This window comes from Strongylocentrotus purpuratus, unplaced genomic scaffold, assembly GCF_000002235.5.
Source record: "Strongylocentrotus purpuratus isolate Spur 01 unplaced genomic scaffold, Spur_5.0 spur5_scaffold_8, whole genome shotgun sequence".
Taxonomy (NCBI): domain Eukaryota; kingdom Metazoa; phylum Echinodermata; class Echinoidea; order Camarodonta; family Strongylocentrotidae; genus Strongylocentrotus; species Strongylocentrotus purpuratus.
The window spans coordinates 10,386,181-10,404,472 of record NW_022145614.1 but is presented as its reverse complement, the minus strand read 5'-3'; the positions used below and the strand labels follow the sequence as shown (position 1 = coordinate 10,404,472).

General features: G+C 38.5%; 1 protein-coding gene and 1 long non-coding RNA gene across 2 annotated transcripts; one reads left to right on the top strand and one right to left on the bottom strand.

Annotated features, from left to right (window-relative positions):
* The first annotated feature begins 24 nt into the window (after positions 1-24).
* LOC115920275 lies at positions 25-8,689 on the top strand. The gene is made up of 3 exons (XR_004062277.1): positions 25-2,489; positions 6,827-6,830; positions 8,679-8,689. It is a non-coding gene; the product is annotated as an uncharacterized LOC115920275 (long non-coding RNA).
* Positions 6,081-14,940, bottom strand: LOC591120 (ATPase WRNIP1). The gene is made up of 8 exons (XM_030975714.1): positions 14,839-14,940; positions 12,773-13,941; positions 12,100-12,294; positions 11,119-11,351; positions 10,204-10,430; positions 9,381-9,536; positions 8,714-8,793; positions 6,081-6,688 (listed from the first exon to the last, which is right to left on the bottom strand). Exons 2-8 carry the CDS (start codon positions 13,838-13,840, stop codon positions 6,419-6,421), a joined length of 2,229 nt encoding a protein of 742 aa, XP_030831574.1. The 5' UTR covers positions 13,841-13,941; positions 14,839-14,940; the 3' UTR covers positions 6,081-6,418.
* Between the last annotated feature and the right edge of the window lie 3,352 nt (positions 14,941-18,292).

Below are 18,292 nucleotides of genomic sequence, written 5' to 3'. Positions count from 1 at the left end.
ACAAACAAAAAACACCTAATAATTCAAATTTCTATCGTTATATTGTGATTTAGAAAATTAAGCAAGAGAATACACACACTTGCCATGATTCCTCTAATTAGCATTCCATTATTTAGCATCACGCATCAGGTTTATCAACATCATTCATATGATTATTCTCATTTTGATTTCAGTATTATGAAATTAATCACATTTTCACTGTATATTTATCAATGTCAGAGCATTCCTTTTGTGTATTTTACATTAGTTCGCTGTGTTTTCCCTCCAAGAGATACATGGACCCACTCCTTCTCTGAAATGTAGCATTCTAGTATAGTCTTGTTCTTAGTACACTGAGCAACTGCCAATCGTAGAGTTCTGTATATGAACGTTAGGCATGTACGTGGGAGAGTCCTTATTTTTATGCCACCTCCTATCAACCTTCAGATATATACCCTAAGATAAGAGCATGTAGCATTTTAGTGGATGGAAAATGTGTGCTTCATGTGTTGTGTCATTCCTTCATTTGTTAAATTTTATGCCAAAGATTTATAGATCATCATAGACTGTGGTTTTAAAAATATCATAAGCAAGGAGTTTTATATTATTTTTTTATGAGTTTGATGTCGTCCTTCTGAAGTGTGTGGATCTAGTCTTCATCATCATCATCGTCATTAATGAAAGTCAGCATTTTCCCTCTTCCGCTGGGTCGACTTTCCCGTTGTGATGACAATTCCTCCCTCCACTTCTTCTTGTCTTTAGCCGCCTTATTTAGACCAATCTTAGAGCTTTCTTTTAGTCCCCCACTTGACTGATCTCTGAGAAATGTCTAACTTTTGTTTTTAAGTGGCCCAAAGATTGTGGAGCGTGTGTGCAGCGCGTTGTAACTGCAAGGAAAAGGGGCTATATCAAATATATTTGGATTGGATTGGATACCATAATTTCGCTAGTGTAATGTTTTTTTGTTACGGCAAGCCTGCCCTGACATACCACCAACCATTACCCTAGGGGAATGGATGGATGTCTGTTGTTGGTTCCTCCATGAACGGATCCCTGCATTGACAGGTCTTATTGTTTAATCCTGCTGGGGGTCTACGCACCCTTCTCACCCGAGTTGCCTGGGGGGGGGGGGTGAGCCTGTTTAGTCGCCGACCACTCGACCATCAACAAGTAGTACTGGTTTACATGGTTACCAGAAGCAGGAAGAACTTGACTGGACTGTTTCGAACTTTAGAATTATTGCAAAGCTTCAGTATGTGTCTGATGAAAAGTTCTGGCACTTCTTAGTTCGATTTTGAGGGGATTATTCAAAAAGTCATTTTCATGTGATATATACATGTTTTCCAGGATAACATTTGTCAAGAATTTATGAGTATTTATTATGCTTGATAGAATCATGTGTCAAATTTTGTTTTATATACATCTATTTGACAGAAAGCTTGTAAATTATAATACATGTATGTACTCATGCAATAATTTGTCACATATAATGTTTGTGGTGTTCAGAAACTTATGCAGAAATCATCTATTTTCATATAATGTGCGTGTGATCGATAATTAATTATTATGGAAAGGGTTTAGCTTGCTCTAGTTTGAACTGTAGTGCAGTGTTTTCACGTGTGTGGGGTTATTTAATATGCAATGCTTTTTTAACCACTATATAATGCTTTATAAGTACTTGTATTTAGTGTAGGAATAATAAGATATATAACTTATGCACACATGAAAGTGTTAGGATTTGGGTAGCTACTGCATACGTGTATTGATAAACTTTTTTTTCAAATTTGGATGTGTTAATCGCCAAAGGGAACATGTGTACCAGGCTACTTCTTCAGAATTCAATTCACTTCTTATTACCTCATGAATTTTATTGTTGTAATCAAAGTTAAATCATGGAAATTCAATTTGGATGAAAGCAAGTAGACAGCTCATTTTTAGACCAGTGTTTGAAAAACTCATGGATGCCAACGGTTAAGGGGTTTTAGTTTTAGTTTGCAGATGGTGGTATCTATTTAAAATCAAAGTTTGGAAATAGAAATGTAGATGATGGTAGATTGTGAAAACCAAGAAGTTGCACCTGTATATATGCAGCACTACCCTTCAGAACCTTTCACATATGGGTACCATCGTCTTGGAGCCAAACACTATGTTTGTACTTTGGAGCACTAGATTTTTTGTATGTTGAATGCCACGCGTGGGACATGAAAGCATTGAGCAGTACTTGGTGTAAATGGATAGGTTGTATGTGACAATTGTTCTTGTTTCTCACAAGTCGCACCTGTTTTAGTGTTCTAATAATTACAGTGTAGCAATTATACATGTAGTACCACAAAAGCTTTGTTCTTCTCATGTGGCAAGGTGGCAAGGACATAGAGATAAAAGATTAAGAGGTATTCTAAACTAAGTTGTGTATTCTATGATATGTATAAAGTACACTGGAGCGTTGCGATCCATTTGATTTACATTTGAAACATATGCTTGTGTTTCTTATCCATTGCTGGTAGGCACTCGTAAGGCTCATAAAAATATGAAACGATATATACTGTACCCTAACTGTTTAGGTGTATTCACGAACGTATTCAATTGTGTGATTATTCACTGATTTGTGCACTTAAATCTTTTTTTTTCATTACCGTCCATTCATGTTGCGCATATTGCAACTTCATGTACTCCTTGATATTATCTGTGTGAATTTGTATACATTTTCAGTACTTTAGCTTGTATATTTCTGAATAATTACAAAATTTGGTCCAATTCTGTACAATTTTTAAATATTTTTGATATCCTAAATATAATGAATGAAAGCGAAATACCATTTATTGTAATTTATTCATGATTATTACCCTAAGGTGTAAACTGAAGTTATAGTTTGTGAAGGAACCCCCCCCCCCCCCCAAGACCAAAACTAGAATAGAATAGGGCTCTTTTTGCTTGGGGGGGGGGGGAGCATGGTCACGTTATGAAATATCCTTGAATAGGAAAATGCTTTTAGACATAGAAGCATGGTTAGGTTAAATGATAGAAGAAAACAAAATGTGTCATGGACATTTTCTTTACAGAAATGAATGTTTTAAAGCCTATCGATATTTATAAATGTCTGCAGACTTCTACATAAGACAACACAAGAACAAACATCTTACAAATATGGATTCATCGTATTTTAATTCCATGAGCTATCCTATCACATAGAAAAGATTACAGTTGAGTCACTATACATAGCATGTAAAAATACATTCAGAAAACAAGATTTATGTCTGTTCATGCAGGTAAGTGGTATTTCTCTATGTAATATGCAACAATTCTACAATAATGAAGCACTGCGGTTGGCAATCGAGAGCTTTTTCACTTGCATGGGTTATTATGTACACGTTATGACATATTTATCAGGGGCAAATCTCGTTTTCGTTTAGGTTCGCCCGTTTCGATGAAAGAACATTTTAAAAAGGAATGATGTTTAAAATGGTACAGAATATTATGCTGCATTGCTGTCACATCTATAATAAAAAAATTCACTTTACTTGTAAGCTTTTAACTTAGAATGAAATATTTCATTCTCTTTTCTAAAAAATGCTGTCTTCTTTTACATTAAAAGCACAGCTATCAGGATTGTTTATTAGTCACATATATTGCAAAGTATGCTTTCCTTCAATTGTCATGCCTTGATGTAATAATCACCTTGAAATTTCAAATATATATCAAATTAAGTGAAATTATGTTGTATAAATAAACTGATTTTTGATGTACTCGAGCTTCATTTCTTTTTGTTATTGTTATAAACTTACTTTCATTCATCATTACAAAAATTTCAATCCCACTATTTTATTATGTTATTATTATTATTATCTGACCCATTATCATATCTCTTGTAATTGAATAAGTTATACAGCATAACCAGAGCTATCTTTACAAAGAGTTTGGCCAGACTGGTTCCAGTTGGTCAGAAAAGCAGACCCACCATAGCAGTATTACAACAAAAAAACATCAAATTTACAAGGGGTAAGAATATTCCTGTTGTTAACTGTATATACATGTACCACAATACCAGATCCCACTTCCTACATCCAAGTCAATTTACTCATGAAAGTTTTCAGACATAACACTGGTTTCGAAAGAGATATTCCAGCATTGATACATATTGAATCTTAGTATAAATTGATACAAATGCTATCAAAATACACTACAGCTATCAATTTACTACAGGATTGAGATTCCTTTTTCATAATTCTTTGGATAGCCCGACGACCTATTTCGAGAAAGAACAAAGCCGAAAGCACAATGTTGTTCCGTAGTCCGTACAACTCAACAATGGCAGTTCTGAGTATTAAAAAAGTGCTTGTAGGCAGTTATTGGGTGAAATACTTTATGATCAGTCTCTTCGGTTTACAAACTGTATATGAGTTAGCTGACACAACGGTACCTTTTGCGCGAATCAGGATTTTCAATCAATGTTTGGAAAAGTTTAACAAAATTTACTGACTTACGGTATAATCTTTGAGGTGGAAATAAATAACTAAGGAGGAAAGCACATCACTATATTTTGATACAAAGGTAGGAAATTAGCATATTTCTAATTATTACAACAATGGTCCTTTATCCTGTACCAAAAAACTTCAATCTTTCATCAATGACATCAACAAACATGTACATTTAAAAAGAAAGCTCTTCAGCTGCGAAAATCATAAAAAAGCCTCACATTTTGAGACAAAAATGGGAAAGTTCATTCGGAACAAGTAAAATTGGCACTATAATTGATTATAATTCATCTACACATTTTCAAATACTTCTAAAAAACTCGGAGCCTATGTTCAGCAGAAGACAACAAAAAATATGGCTATATTTGGCACGAAGACATACTTGCTATAAAGCCGGTTACTGATTGGTGGAAAAATGCATGGAAGGTTTCGGGAAGCTAGCTATCGTATATATCTACATCATGTACAAAATATAAACAACATTACACTCTATTCTCATCAGTTCTGCCATGAAATAATCAGAACATTTTCTCTAAGATGACTTCAAATTAATCCAATGCCCAATCTTCAACAACAAAAAATATATACTGGTATAACAGTAATGATGATATTAATAATTTCACTCTGTATTTTCGTCATATTGGTGTAAGTTCAGTGACCTGAATATCATTTTCCCCTCATTACAATATTCATTACATATATTTCTGAAATTCTGCACTAAAATAACGTGAATAATTTATCCCCCAGATCACTTGTTTTTCCAGAACACAATGAACATTAATATTTCTCTCAATATTCATGACAATTGTGTAGCTGTATTTCATCCAATAATTCAATATCCATTTTTTTCTAGAGTCAACAAAGTATAAACAATTCACTTTGTTTTATTGACAATTTTGTCCTGAAATGCCAAGGATAATTCCACCAGGATCACTTTTATCCAATGTCTCCTTTCTTAAATTGAATGGCTTTGTGTGTATCTTTTTGTTTGGAGCCATACGGGCATTAACTCATATACTTAACAGAGAGAGAGAGAGAGAGAGAGAGTATCCTTCTGGCTCCAAACAGATACTATTATACCTACTATTCCCTGGTTTATAACCAGGCCATTCAGGTATTTTACATCAGCTACCGATAACCAGAATAGCATTAATTATCTCCCTCCCTTTTACCAATATAACAGAATGTATCCATGGATATGTGACCTTTCTACATTAATGGGTAGGGCCCACAAGTCCAACTCAAACATACCATTTCAGTCATGTTTTTGTTTTTTTAATCTCTAGCTGTGCGATATTTTGGATGAGAAGCAACATGTTTGGAAGTCAACAAGTTTTTAATCCAATTCCTAAAATAGGAAAGCACAAAAAGACATGATTTATTTGCCTTGAGCAGACGCTCATGCTGAAGCACAAGTATTTGCATGCCGTTTGATGCAGTATTAAAAGAGCCAGATTATTATTTCTTATCAATACTTGCTTGGTACACCCCTAATCTAAAGCAAAGAATTATTATCTTCTGCTGAAAGCCAGATGAGTATCGACCCTGTGCGAAAAGATATTAGTCACTGCCCTCCTGGCTCTCAGTAGATGACTTAATGGCCAAAATTCATTATCACCTATCCTTTAAAAAAAAAAATTGTCAAAAATACATTCCAATCAGAAACTTGAAGAAGCTTGTAGTCATGCTTAATTTCCATAGAACATGTCCTGGGACCGGTTTCACAAAGCCTTTTTTCAATGACAAATGACAAAAATCAGTGACAAATCTGCTGATAAACCAATCAGAAGCAAGAATTTCAGTAGCTTATAACAAAAACTGTCATTTGTCACTGATGACAAGTTTTGTGAATTGGGGCCCTGAACCTACTCTTATTTAACCCTATCATATACCTCCCTCAACTCTAGCACCACATGTCAATGGCATCCCTGCGCGTCCGCCGCTAAAAAAGTACTTCTCCGTAGCTTCTACGTTGACATGGAGAAGAAATCGAGTCCTGCTAAGCTCTCTGGCATGTGCCCCTCGTACCCCCCTGCCATGACCCGCCCCTTGCCCCACCCACCCAGGGTGTTACGAACCAGCTGGTACTTGGTGGCGGGGGTCTGCAGGTGGAGGGGTATGGGAGGGGTGGGGCCCTGGTGGTTCTTGAGGCAGTCCTTGACGCGGGCGTAGACGGTGGCCACCTGGCGCGACTTGGGCGCCCTTGAAAGGTAGATCGCACAGTGGGCAAGGTTCAGCTATAACAAACCAAAAAAGAAGAGAAAATTTAGAGAACAATAAAAAAGAAAAATGATAAAGATCCTAATGTAGATTACGATGATGTTGATGATGATGATGATGATGATGATGACGAAGCTTTTATCAATAACAATGAGATTTGTAAATAAAAACTGCTCAAGGGAGAAATGAGAGTGGTCTTCATACGCAGGTGGTCCTTATGTACAGGTTCCTTCAGTACATTTTTCTATGAGAGACACTATTCGAGGGACACAGAAAGTGTGGTATTTACAGACAGATGGTATGTTAGGCAGTATTTGTTTCATTTGTCATCTACTTTGCCTGGAGGAGGGAAGAAAACAAACATAATCGCAACAATGTAATGTTTCTCTTCCCTGTGTTTGGAAGTGGATGTGTTATAATTCACTGGAGTTTCACCCTTTTTCATGTGTACCGGTACATATAATAAAGGTTCCAGTCATCTGCATCTGCAGGCTATGTCCAAAGCCATGATCTATGTTCTGACAGCCACAGGCAAATGCTCTACCAACTTTCAAGGCATCGTTTAACAATGTTAAATATGAGATGCATGGCCCTACGTGTTATCAGTGTCTGTGATATGGTGTAACATTTGATCCCTAAAAAAATTGCTCCTCAAAATGATCATCAAGTGCCTCAAAAAAATAAAAATCTTTGAGTGACTGGTTTTACTATACTCATTATTCTCAATAGACTGTTTCCAATCATAAATATCTTGATAATCAGACAGGTGATCTGCTTACCGTATTTGCCGGCGTAAAGGCCGCAGTATTTTCGGGTGAGAAAAAATCAAAAAGTCGGGGTGCGGCGTATACGCAACAACAACAAAATTCAGCGGTCAAAACATCACGTCCATTATTTGTAGGCAACTTCATACAACAAAATGTATTAACAAAATTGACTTGAAACACATCGGACAAAATCTTTTCTGAACCACGTCAGCAGCAAATTTGAAGAAGTTATCTTTTTAATCGTTGTGCAACCAAAGAAATAAGGAAACTGACCAGAAACTCGTACTTGTAAAGTTGTAAAAATGTCCTTAAGAACACCGATGATTGCGCGCTGTGAATCTCCGAAGGTGCGTTGGATTTGTTAGCAACTCTCAGCCCCGTAGCTCCCCACCACAGAGTGTGTGAGTAAGGTATGATTTTGGTTAGTACATAACCAAAATCATACCTTACTCACACACTCTGTGTCGGGGAGCTACGGGGCCGAGAGTTGCTAACAAATCCAACGCACCTTCGGAGATGCACAGCGCGCAATCATCGGTGTTGTTAACTTTTCAGTAAGATAATTCTGAATTATAATTGAGACCATCTAATTAATTAAAGCGACAAACTAACCTCGGTAGATCTCTAATAACAGTACAAAAGCTTGTTTATTTTCTCCATTTGACGGTACGATAGGGGGGAAGACCGGATAACATAAAAAAAAAAAAAAAATCCTTACACCATGCTTCCACCCTGCGATAGGTTGGCCATTGAGGTTTCTGTATGCATGCGAAGCGCCCTCTAGTGTCCCATGAATGTGCTAATCTGCCTTAAAATCGATGAAGATTTGCTAAATTACGATCATTTTTTAGGTAAACTTCCTGTAAATTTATAAAATGATTGATAATTTTGGTATTAGTTTGTAGGAAAAATAGAGTTCTACGGGAAAATTAAAATTATTTTCTTTGGTCCGTTTTTTTTTTTTTTCCTTTTTTTTTTTTTTTCCCCCTTTTTTTTTTTTTTTTTTTTCTCTACAAAATGTCAAAGTTGGGGGTGCGGCCTATGCGGGGGTGCGGCCTTTACGCCGGCAAATACGGTATAACATTCATGGGTTTCCTGACTGACCTAAAGGTTTATAATTATTATTGCAGCATGAGCTAAATCCAGGATATTGTTTCAGAATCTGAGGCAAAGTTACCTGATCCCTTTAATAGACAACTTGCTGGCTGGTGTTATAGTGCTGCCTTGAAATAAAGCAAAGGGCTTGTAAAAGGTGCAGATGGTACATGTTCTTACCTCGCATTCTGGCATGCCAATAGTTTGACAGGCTTGATATGTTGATGTAGCCTGGACGAGAGCTTGGGAATCAGCCATACCTGTCAGGAAGAAAAAAGGAAGAGTATACCATGGAAAGTACGTCCGTTAGCCAAATCTTTAACCCCTATCGTGCTGTGTGTGGCACAAACAGTGAATCTACATAATGAAGACATTACTTCTACTTCTCTCTGAGATAAGGCAGATACTTGTACTGTAAAGTACATTTATCAATTGGAAAAAGCAGAGATTGACTTCATCAGTTTCAGCTACATGCACATTCAAAGTTCTTGAACAGATTTTTAAAAAAACGGTTGACTTTTTTCTGAACAGAATCTCCTTCTCAGGAAATCAATTAAGCAGATACTAGCAATATGGAATATAAGTCCGCGCATAAGCATGCAATTAGGTAGTCGTGTACACGTCCAGGCATACAGTCTGATAACACGTGTACACTGCTGCAATGTTGTTTTTGTTTTTTTTTTGCCGACCCCGTGAGCAGCAAGCCAGGTTCGTGTTCGAAGACCCACGCAGGGTAGGACATTTATTTGACTGCAAGGTGCAGTTGAAGGGGCCAATATGTGCTTGTGAACTTGTCACACATAATAGTGACAATGTTGTTTTTAAAACTAAAGGAATCACTTCTTACCAATATCTTCACTGGCACAGACCACGAGCCTCCTGGCAATGTAGAGGGGGTCTTCGCCTCCGACAAGCATGCGCCCCAGCCAGTAGACCGCAGCGTTGGCATCAGAGGCTCGTATGGACTTCTGAAGGGCAGAGGCACAGTTGTAGTGTTCCTCACCTACAGATAGGAGAAAGAGATTTAGTGATCACATTGATTAACAACAGTTGGATAGCAACAAGTAAGGATGGGGTGGGGGTGCGGGGGTGCCCCTACTTAATTAAAAGGTGCGAAAAGAAAGACAAAGGAGAGAAAAGTAAAGGGACATATGGAAAAGTACATGAAAAGATGGTGATAGGACACCTTCTTAACCCACCCTAATCGGTGGCCTCGTTAATTCCTATTTTATTTAACAAGGGAGATTGGTGCACTGCCCCTTCCCCCTATGACCTTGGTGTCCCCCACAACAGCTAGACCCTTGTTACACTATGTCACTAATCCTGGCTGGTGGCAAAGTAACCTGTGGTAAATTTTAAAAACTTACTTTCCATCAGATAGTCTTCTGCTTATGGGATGGAGGGGTTGATTTTTGTATAAGAATTCTAACACATTGTCCAAGTAGATACATATGGTTTATTTCTAAGCTAAGTACTAGTTTCAGAGGTATTTAGATAATTGGAGATATATAAATAATTTCTATGGAGTGCTTTTCATACCTGCATGATTACCCATAAGATCAAATGATACCAGTAATTAGTAACCAGTAATACCAGATTAGCGGAAGTGCAAATCTTTTCTATTCACGTATGTAGTAAGGGCTTTTCCGATATCAAAAGAATCCACTCACCTGATTTGTCATAACTGATATGTGACCTCTGCAAGCTGTCTCTGATCTGGTCGATGGTGATGACACTTGACCTTAGAACCTTGGAAGCATCAGCCTGTTGACCTCCTGTTGACCCCTTGGCCACGTCCAGGACCATCTGAAGGGAGTTGAGTGCTGAGCGTGCGTCACCGTCGCACAGGTTGGCAAGAAGGCATAGCGCTTCTCTCTCAATAGAAATGGTGGTGCTCCTATGAAACAGTGTTACAAGATACATAGTAAAGAATGGTTAAAGGGTGACAATAAACATTTAACGCATAGTAGTGGGCTCTCAAGGAAAATTTGGCACCATTCAGGCATTTGGTACTTGGTTGGGTAATTCCTTTGGCAGCTCACTCAGGAAGCTATACTGGGATGGTAGGTGAGGCGAGTAAATACGAGGAGCGTCATGAAGTGCTGTAATGGTGTGTGGACAAAGCACTTACCCATTAACAGGTGTTAACGATCACAAGAGATGGGCTTCACTTTTATGACCAACAGGTCTTAGATAAATGCTCTGCATTTTCCAGAAATAGCCCCATAAAGAAAAGTCATTATCTTACATTTCCCTCACCTGAAGACTCTTCGAGAGATGTATTTCTAGTAATTACCTGTAATAATGATCAATGTCCCAAAGTTTGCTGATTGATAATTGAACTGAAACTACTGAAACTAACAGCCGTCTGTACTAGTTTGGCTAGGAGGGATTAGACCACCCAGGGTGGTCACTAGCAGGTGGTTATCTCATCGACTCGGCTCTCAATTAACATAAGAAAAAGAGGATCATGGGGACCAATGATCACCGATTAGGCATTGTTTTCTATATAGAGGGAGCAAGTAGCTACAGGTAGTACAGTGGGGCTTTAACTGATAAAGAGGAGAAATGCATCGTCTACTCACTCCTTATCGGAGTTTGGCATGGCGTCTGCTACCAGGGGATCCTCAACAATGCCGACCTGACCTTCCTTTAGCGCCCTCTCTAAGATCAGCATGATGCTCTCGGGACTGAGCTTCTCAAGCACCACTACACGACATCGACTCAGGAGGGCGCTGTTCACCCGGAACGAGGGGTTCTCGGTCGTTGCTCCGATCAGGATGATGGTGCCGTTTTCAACGTGCAGCAAAAATGTGTCCTATTGAGGGTAAGGAAGAGTGGTCACTTTAGATACCGTCATGCAAAGCTCAACATGTTATGATAATAAATCTATCGAAAATAATATCGCTAGTGATATTCGTTTGATTCCTTATTGACCACCTTGCGAGACAAACGCAATGAGTAATATATTTAGCATAATAAATCTAGTTGATAAATTATATTCTTTGGATAACATGGAAGATAAAAAAAGTTGCAGTTGTTTCATACTGCCAAATATACACAACAAACATATATGAAAATGATATCATGATGTATGGCCTTGTGATAATTTCTCCAAGAATATCTAAAATCAACAAAATTTGTTGAAGTTGAATAATATTAAATATTATTCAACTTCAACCCTAGAAATAATGTCACTGGAAACATGTGTCAGATCACAGCACTATCATGTACATTAAAGTTATATTTTACATTGAACACATGATTGGCTGTATCTGTTAACTGCTAATGCTCAATGCTAGTTATGCTTTTTCCCCAAAAAATTATGTTTTTTCAAATTTGTATTCCTGTTTATATGCAAATCATTTATTTCTGAACCAAACGTTTTCAACAGTCAGAACAGAAATCTACATTACCGGTATGCATTATTTACATTGATTCCATTTTGCTGGTCCAAAATTGGACATCTTTCACCAAAATACAACTTCATTACCAAAACTCCAGCTGAACTCTTAGACGATCAGTTTTATGGGAATCATAAAATGATAATTTGAAAGTTATCTAACCTGTTGAGTTTTATTGAATCGATGGATCTCATCGATGAAAAGAATTGTCTTCCTCCTGTACATGCGTTGTTCATTCCGTGCAATCTCCACGGCAGATTTGACGTCCGACACGTTGCTCGTCGTCGCCGAGAACGTGATGAAACGATGAGTGTTTCTCACCTTGGCCTGTCTCGCTATGACATTGGCCAGTGAAGTCTGCAACATGAAAAGAAAGATGGACATTTGTACATGTGCCTTGATTGGATCATCATTATTTAAGAAACTAAGATTAACTACAACTGTCTTGATACTGATTTTAAAAGAGGGAGGGCTTTAAAACACAAGCTGCGGCAACAACTGCTCCAAGGTCAATTTCCTAAACCATCCAGATTCCTTTCAGTACCCTGGACCTAACACTAGACCAATTCCCTAACCATAAACCCAATTGCAATGCTAACCTGTACCCTAAAGTCTTTCCCAGAAAATGTGCCAGATTGCCCAAAGAGAATCAGGAACTTTAATAATCAAGAGATGAAATGTATTGCAAAGTTCTTATAGAAATAGAAGTGTGAATAATTACTGAAAATTCTGCAACAATGCTGAGATATATGTCACATAAGGCATGATAGCTAATTTTAATTCCAGGAAAATGTCAACTACCCGTAATTTATATTAGAGTAAGATCCACACTTACTTTTCCACACCCAGGCGGTCCCCAGAAGATCATGGAAGGAATGTTACCAACGTCCAGGAGGCGACGAAGTGTCCCTGTAGCACCAAGGGCCTTGTTCTGACCTATGAGAGTGTCCATAGTATAAGGCCGCATTCTTTCAGCAAGGGGACGAAAATCAGGGCGTGGCTGAGAGGGCGTCGCCCCAAATGTGGGCTTTGTGCTCTGCGGTGTCGGTGACTGGGCATTTGTCTTTGCCGTTGGTGGCGTCTGGATTGTTGCTTTTCCAATGCCCGGTGGCGTTTGGGCACTGAATTTCATTGCTTGATAGTTTGGACTCATTGATTGTGCATTCTGCCGTGCCCAGAAAGACTGGCTAGCTTGTTTTGGCGATAAACTGACAAAGGGGGACTTAATGGATGACTTTTTAGGTGACTGATGTGAAGCAGGGGATTTTTTATGAGTAGGAGTGGCGTTTTTATCGTTCAGAGTTGTTTTCTTGGAAGGAGTTGTTGCTTTGTTAGGGGTGCCGTCCGTCGACGATACTTTCTTTTTTGCCCCCTCCATCTCATCAGCATCAAAGTCAAACACATCGTCGTCATCACCCTTATCTTTGTGTTTCCTTTTGCGTTTCTTTTTCTTCTCTCCTTTGACCGACTTCTCCCGTTTCTCCTTCTTGGCACTACTTTTCTCTGATTTGGCCCCCTTTTCAGACTTGGTCTTTTTGGGAGTGCTCAGTCCATCTCCACTACTCGATTGAGTGGAATCCTTCTTTGACTTTTTCTTCTCCTTCTTCTTCTTTTCAGATTTGGGGGTTTTCTTCTCCTCCTTGGTTTGATTCTTTAGAATCGCGGCCCACTCTGCATTGAGCTGGCCCGGCTGGTGTACCGGTTCAGTCTCAACGTCATTTTCACTTTCCGCGTAGGAGTCCTGCTTCGATCTCTTCCTTGGCGGGGAAGAATCATCCTTGGATGACAAGCACTTGTCTAGATGGGCATTGATGGTCGAGGGGCTGCAGTGCCGTCCACATATGGGACAGGTCACAGCATTCTTGCCAGGGGAACCGGCATTCTGCCTCACTGGTCGAGGCATGGTATCTTAGAATGATGATCGTTGTATCACGGCAGCTGAAAAAGGGGTATTAAGATGCCACCATCAAAGCTTTGTCACCTTCTAAAGATCTTCAGTAAAACCTGCATGTAAGAGGAATCATAAGACAATGAATTACAAAAAACAACACTTTATTCCATTTAATCACATTAGCCATCCCTAGGAAAGTTATGGATGGTCCATGTACGATCACAGATCAATGCATCAAGACCTTGATTGTCTGAATAAATATGGACATTGGTTGTGCTTTAGCGAGTCTGGTCGGGCTAGCGCTAGTCTAACAGTAACAAATGACTTACTCTAAATTCTAACTTTAGAGAAATGAAAATAGGATCTAGACAAAAACAGAACTGCAGAATACCTGCACATTTGAGCCGCCAATCAAAAGAGTCTAGCTAGCTAGCTTGGCTAATATACGTCATTAACAGCTTGGAAAGAGGTCACAAACAATTAGACTTCGATTATTTGTATTGCTTTGCCTCACTATTTATAAAGGCAAACAACCAGAAGTGAATAAATACCGAGATTACCCTTACATGTTTGAATAAAACAGGAAAATGGACTGAAAATTTTGCAACAAAATGAATTTCAAATGGGTATAAATGTTAGACTTATTTAAATCTAGACTTTAAGTTAAGTTTTCTACGTGAACTTAAATTCAGATCAAATCAAATGATTTATATAGGCATGCTTAGATCTATATCAAATTTATTTGAGCAAAGCTTTCACAACTTATCATCCGCAATCCAATACGCACTCGACTCGAAATCATTGCAATGCTGTGATGTATTGAAAATCACAACAAATTTGGGAGCATGTGGGACTGAAAACAGTAAATTCGAATATATTCGGACGATTTCCTCAATATTTACAATGAAATTCGAAAATCGAATATTGTTTACATGATAATTGTACAACAAACAAAACATATGAATGTGTTTTTTAGACTTTAATCTCGGTTAAATGGATAAATTTCTCACCTTTCTTGAAAGCATTTACAAATGTAGTGCACACTGCACAGCGGTAAACAAAAGAACGGAAGTGATTCAAGTCGCCCTCAAACGCCGCACGTCGACGTCCCTGGTAAAATCGTGGCCGCTGAATGAATGAGTAACACGTTCAAATCCTTATCCTCCCTAAGATCTATAAGTGTTTGTTAGTGTGATTATGATACTTCCTCACACCCAGATCTACTAATATACTAACAATAAACTTGGAATTAGAATGAATATGGAGGGCACTACATCTCATCATACCTCGAAACTCGATCTGACCACCCCCCCCCCCCCCGACCCCCCACAAAAAAAAAAAAAAAAAAAACACGATGGTTGAAGAATTATGGAAGTTTGGTAGGTATATAGACGAGTAACAAAAGAAAGCGTAATATAGATTTGAAGAAGGAAGAAGGACTAACTAAAAAAATTAGCCATATAGATCTACAAACGAATCGGAAAAAGAGCAAAAAGGAAAGCGTCAGTGTGTCACCCGGCCCCACCCCTCCAAAGTAGAAAATCAGGGATTCTTCTTTACTCATCTCAGGAAAGAGGACAGAGTGGAGTGGTCAGGGGAGGGGTCAGGGGTGGTGTTACTAGCAGGGGCGGATCCAGGAATTTCTTGCCGGGGGGGCACACGGTGGGAAAGAGATTGGCAGGGGGGCACGCCCCTGTTTTTCAGTAAATTTTGGGCGAATTTAGGGCTGATTTTAACACATTTTTTTTTTGGCCGGGGGGCACGTGCCCCCTTTTTACCCCCCTGGATCCGCCACTGACTAGGACACGTATAGGCTTTGGTGCTTTTGTAACTTTCAATTGTTTTTAAATAAAATATAAGTATACATTTGAATATAGACCCTATATGCTTTCATTTTTTTGTTTAATTCGGAATAGATTTCAAGTCGTCAAGTCTTGCTGTTTTAGGGGGTGGCGTGTTGAAGATATATTAAAGTGGAGACGATGCCTTTACTTGTTCAAGTGGTTATTAGATAACCAAACTGGTAGGAACATTTGTAGATTCTACTCCCGTCTAGTTTTTCTTTTTATCATCTCGTGTAATTTTGGTTATAAGATGCATATCAGTTCACTTGAGGACAGGACTGCTTGAGGATTCGTATCTGTATAATAATAATAATAATAACAATAATAGGCATTTCTATAGCGCCGTCTATCTAGATAATTCTATTCCGAGGCACATTTATTATTTCCCCGGCTTTAGCCTAGCTGCCGTTTATACAGCGCTCCAGCATTTCATTTCAAGGAATTAATTCCTGCCCGGTACCCATTTACATCACCTGGGTTGAGTGTGGCAAATGTAGATCAATGTCTTGCCAAAGGACATTAGTGCCGCGGCGGGACTCGAACCGCGGACCTTGCGATCGACATTCCGGCGACGTATCCACTCGACCACGATACCTCTACATGTATGTATGACTTTTCCTCGACATGACGGCCTACAATGGACCTTGCCAAGACCTATGGAGTAAGGCCATTTAAAAAAAAATTATTATTATTATTTTTCTTGGGGATGGTCAACTTTCAATCCTACCTAGAAAATGAACCTGGAGAGCGCCATCTTGAGAGTAAACCTATAGAATAATCCCACTGCGATTGAGATAAGAACTTCAAGATGCTACATAGGAGATGGTGGTTAAAGTTTCAACAACTTAGTCAGGCCTTAAACTATACGGCTACAAAGCACTCTGGGGTTTCTTTTGTCTGCAATTATCTTTCTCACAATGCTCATCGGTCTAACTTTATCATGTATTGCCAATTTTCACATGCACATGCCTATTGATCCAAACATCTTTATTTTCACCATTCTCCAGGTTATACGCAGATGCTTTTTAAAAGACATCCCACCCCCCCCCCCTCTCTCTATAGTCTCACCCTGCCCCCATTTATTTAGTCTTTCTCACCCCACTCTCAGTCTCTGTCTCCCATCTATGCGAACAATCCCAACCCCATGCGCGCGCTCTCTCTCTCTCTCTCTCTCTCTCTCTCTCTCTCTCTCCATCCCTCCCTATCCCTCTCCCCTTCTCCGACCCTCTCTTCTCTTCTTATTTGTGAGACAAAATTATCTCTCAATGACGATCAGTAGAGCAAAAGAGTACAGTTGTGTGGATGCATTATAGTCGATACTTGATTACGCTCATTTAAGAGTCGTCTTTGTATTTGCCATGGCAACCAACTGTTATCTTTGCAAATGGTAAGATAATTGTTCACTTCAACTTAATTAATAATATGTTAATGGGCCTCGTGAGATGGCAACGCGCACTTCCCGAGCTGTTAAAAGTATATAGGATCATATAATTGTATGTCATATTGGCTGCTGTAAAGGGAATTCAACAAAGAAATGTGCTATATATTTTTCTAGTAGGGTAGAAGGTTAAAAGCTGAATTTTAAGAAACATATCGTGACAATATTACATAATAACTCATCTGGTTTTGTGGAAACAAGAACGTTAATTTGTTGCACAATGATGATCTCGGCAATAAAGGAATCGTAATATCGCGTCTTCATAATTATGTTTTTAATATAGTTATTTCTGTCTCTGTCTGTCTATATCTCTCTGTATCCCTCTCTCTGCCTCTGTCTCTCTCTCTCTCTCTCTCTCTCTCTGTTTCTCTCCCTCCTCTTCCTCGATCTCTGCTCACCAATCTTACCCCTTTATTTTCCCTCCATCTTTTCTCTGAAAAGAAAAATCAAAATTTCACAACTAGTACCATCAGGTAGGACCATGAACATACTACATAGTATGTCCATGGTACGATCGTGGCATATTGAGAAAATAAAAAGCATGTACATTATTATGTTACTTCTCGTTATCCATTTGTCATGTAATATTTATTTAAAAGGACGATTTGCAAACTTGAAAATAAATGTTTAAAATAAATGTGATACTTGCTCACAACAGTACTTATCTATTTATGAAAATCATTTTTACTGGAACTACTTTTCTATTCAATTTTATGTCTCCTAAAGTTGTTTGCTGATGTAGTTTTTTTATGATTGTAAATATTTTATAGTCTGATAGCCATTAAATAGCTTTAATCTGTTGACAGAGTGCTTGTAAAGCCGTCTGTCCTGTAATAAACCTACACGAATCATTTTCCAGCTGCATTTCAAAGCTCTCACTATGGCAACAACAATACTGCAGGTGCCTTTCCCGAGCAATGAACCGAAAACTGGGGTAGCTCTACTTTTACCTGTAATCAAATCAAGTCTTTACGCAATTTCACCCTCAATTCTGCCTTGCTCCTGGTGTATGTTTACTTTTTTCATATTGTTCATATTATGTTTTTCCTTTAGCGGTAACCTCTGGCATTAAAAGATTCTGTGAAAGGACAGGCTATGCCATGCAAGAAGTGCCCCCCCCCCGCCCGCATACACAAACCCGACTTTATGTTTATTCTTTTAGACATTCATTTTGACAGTTTG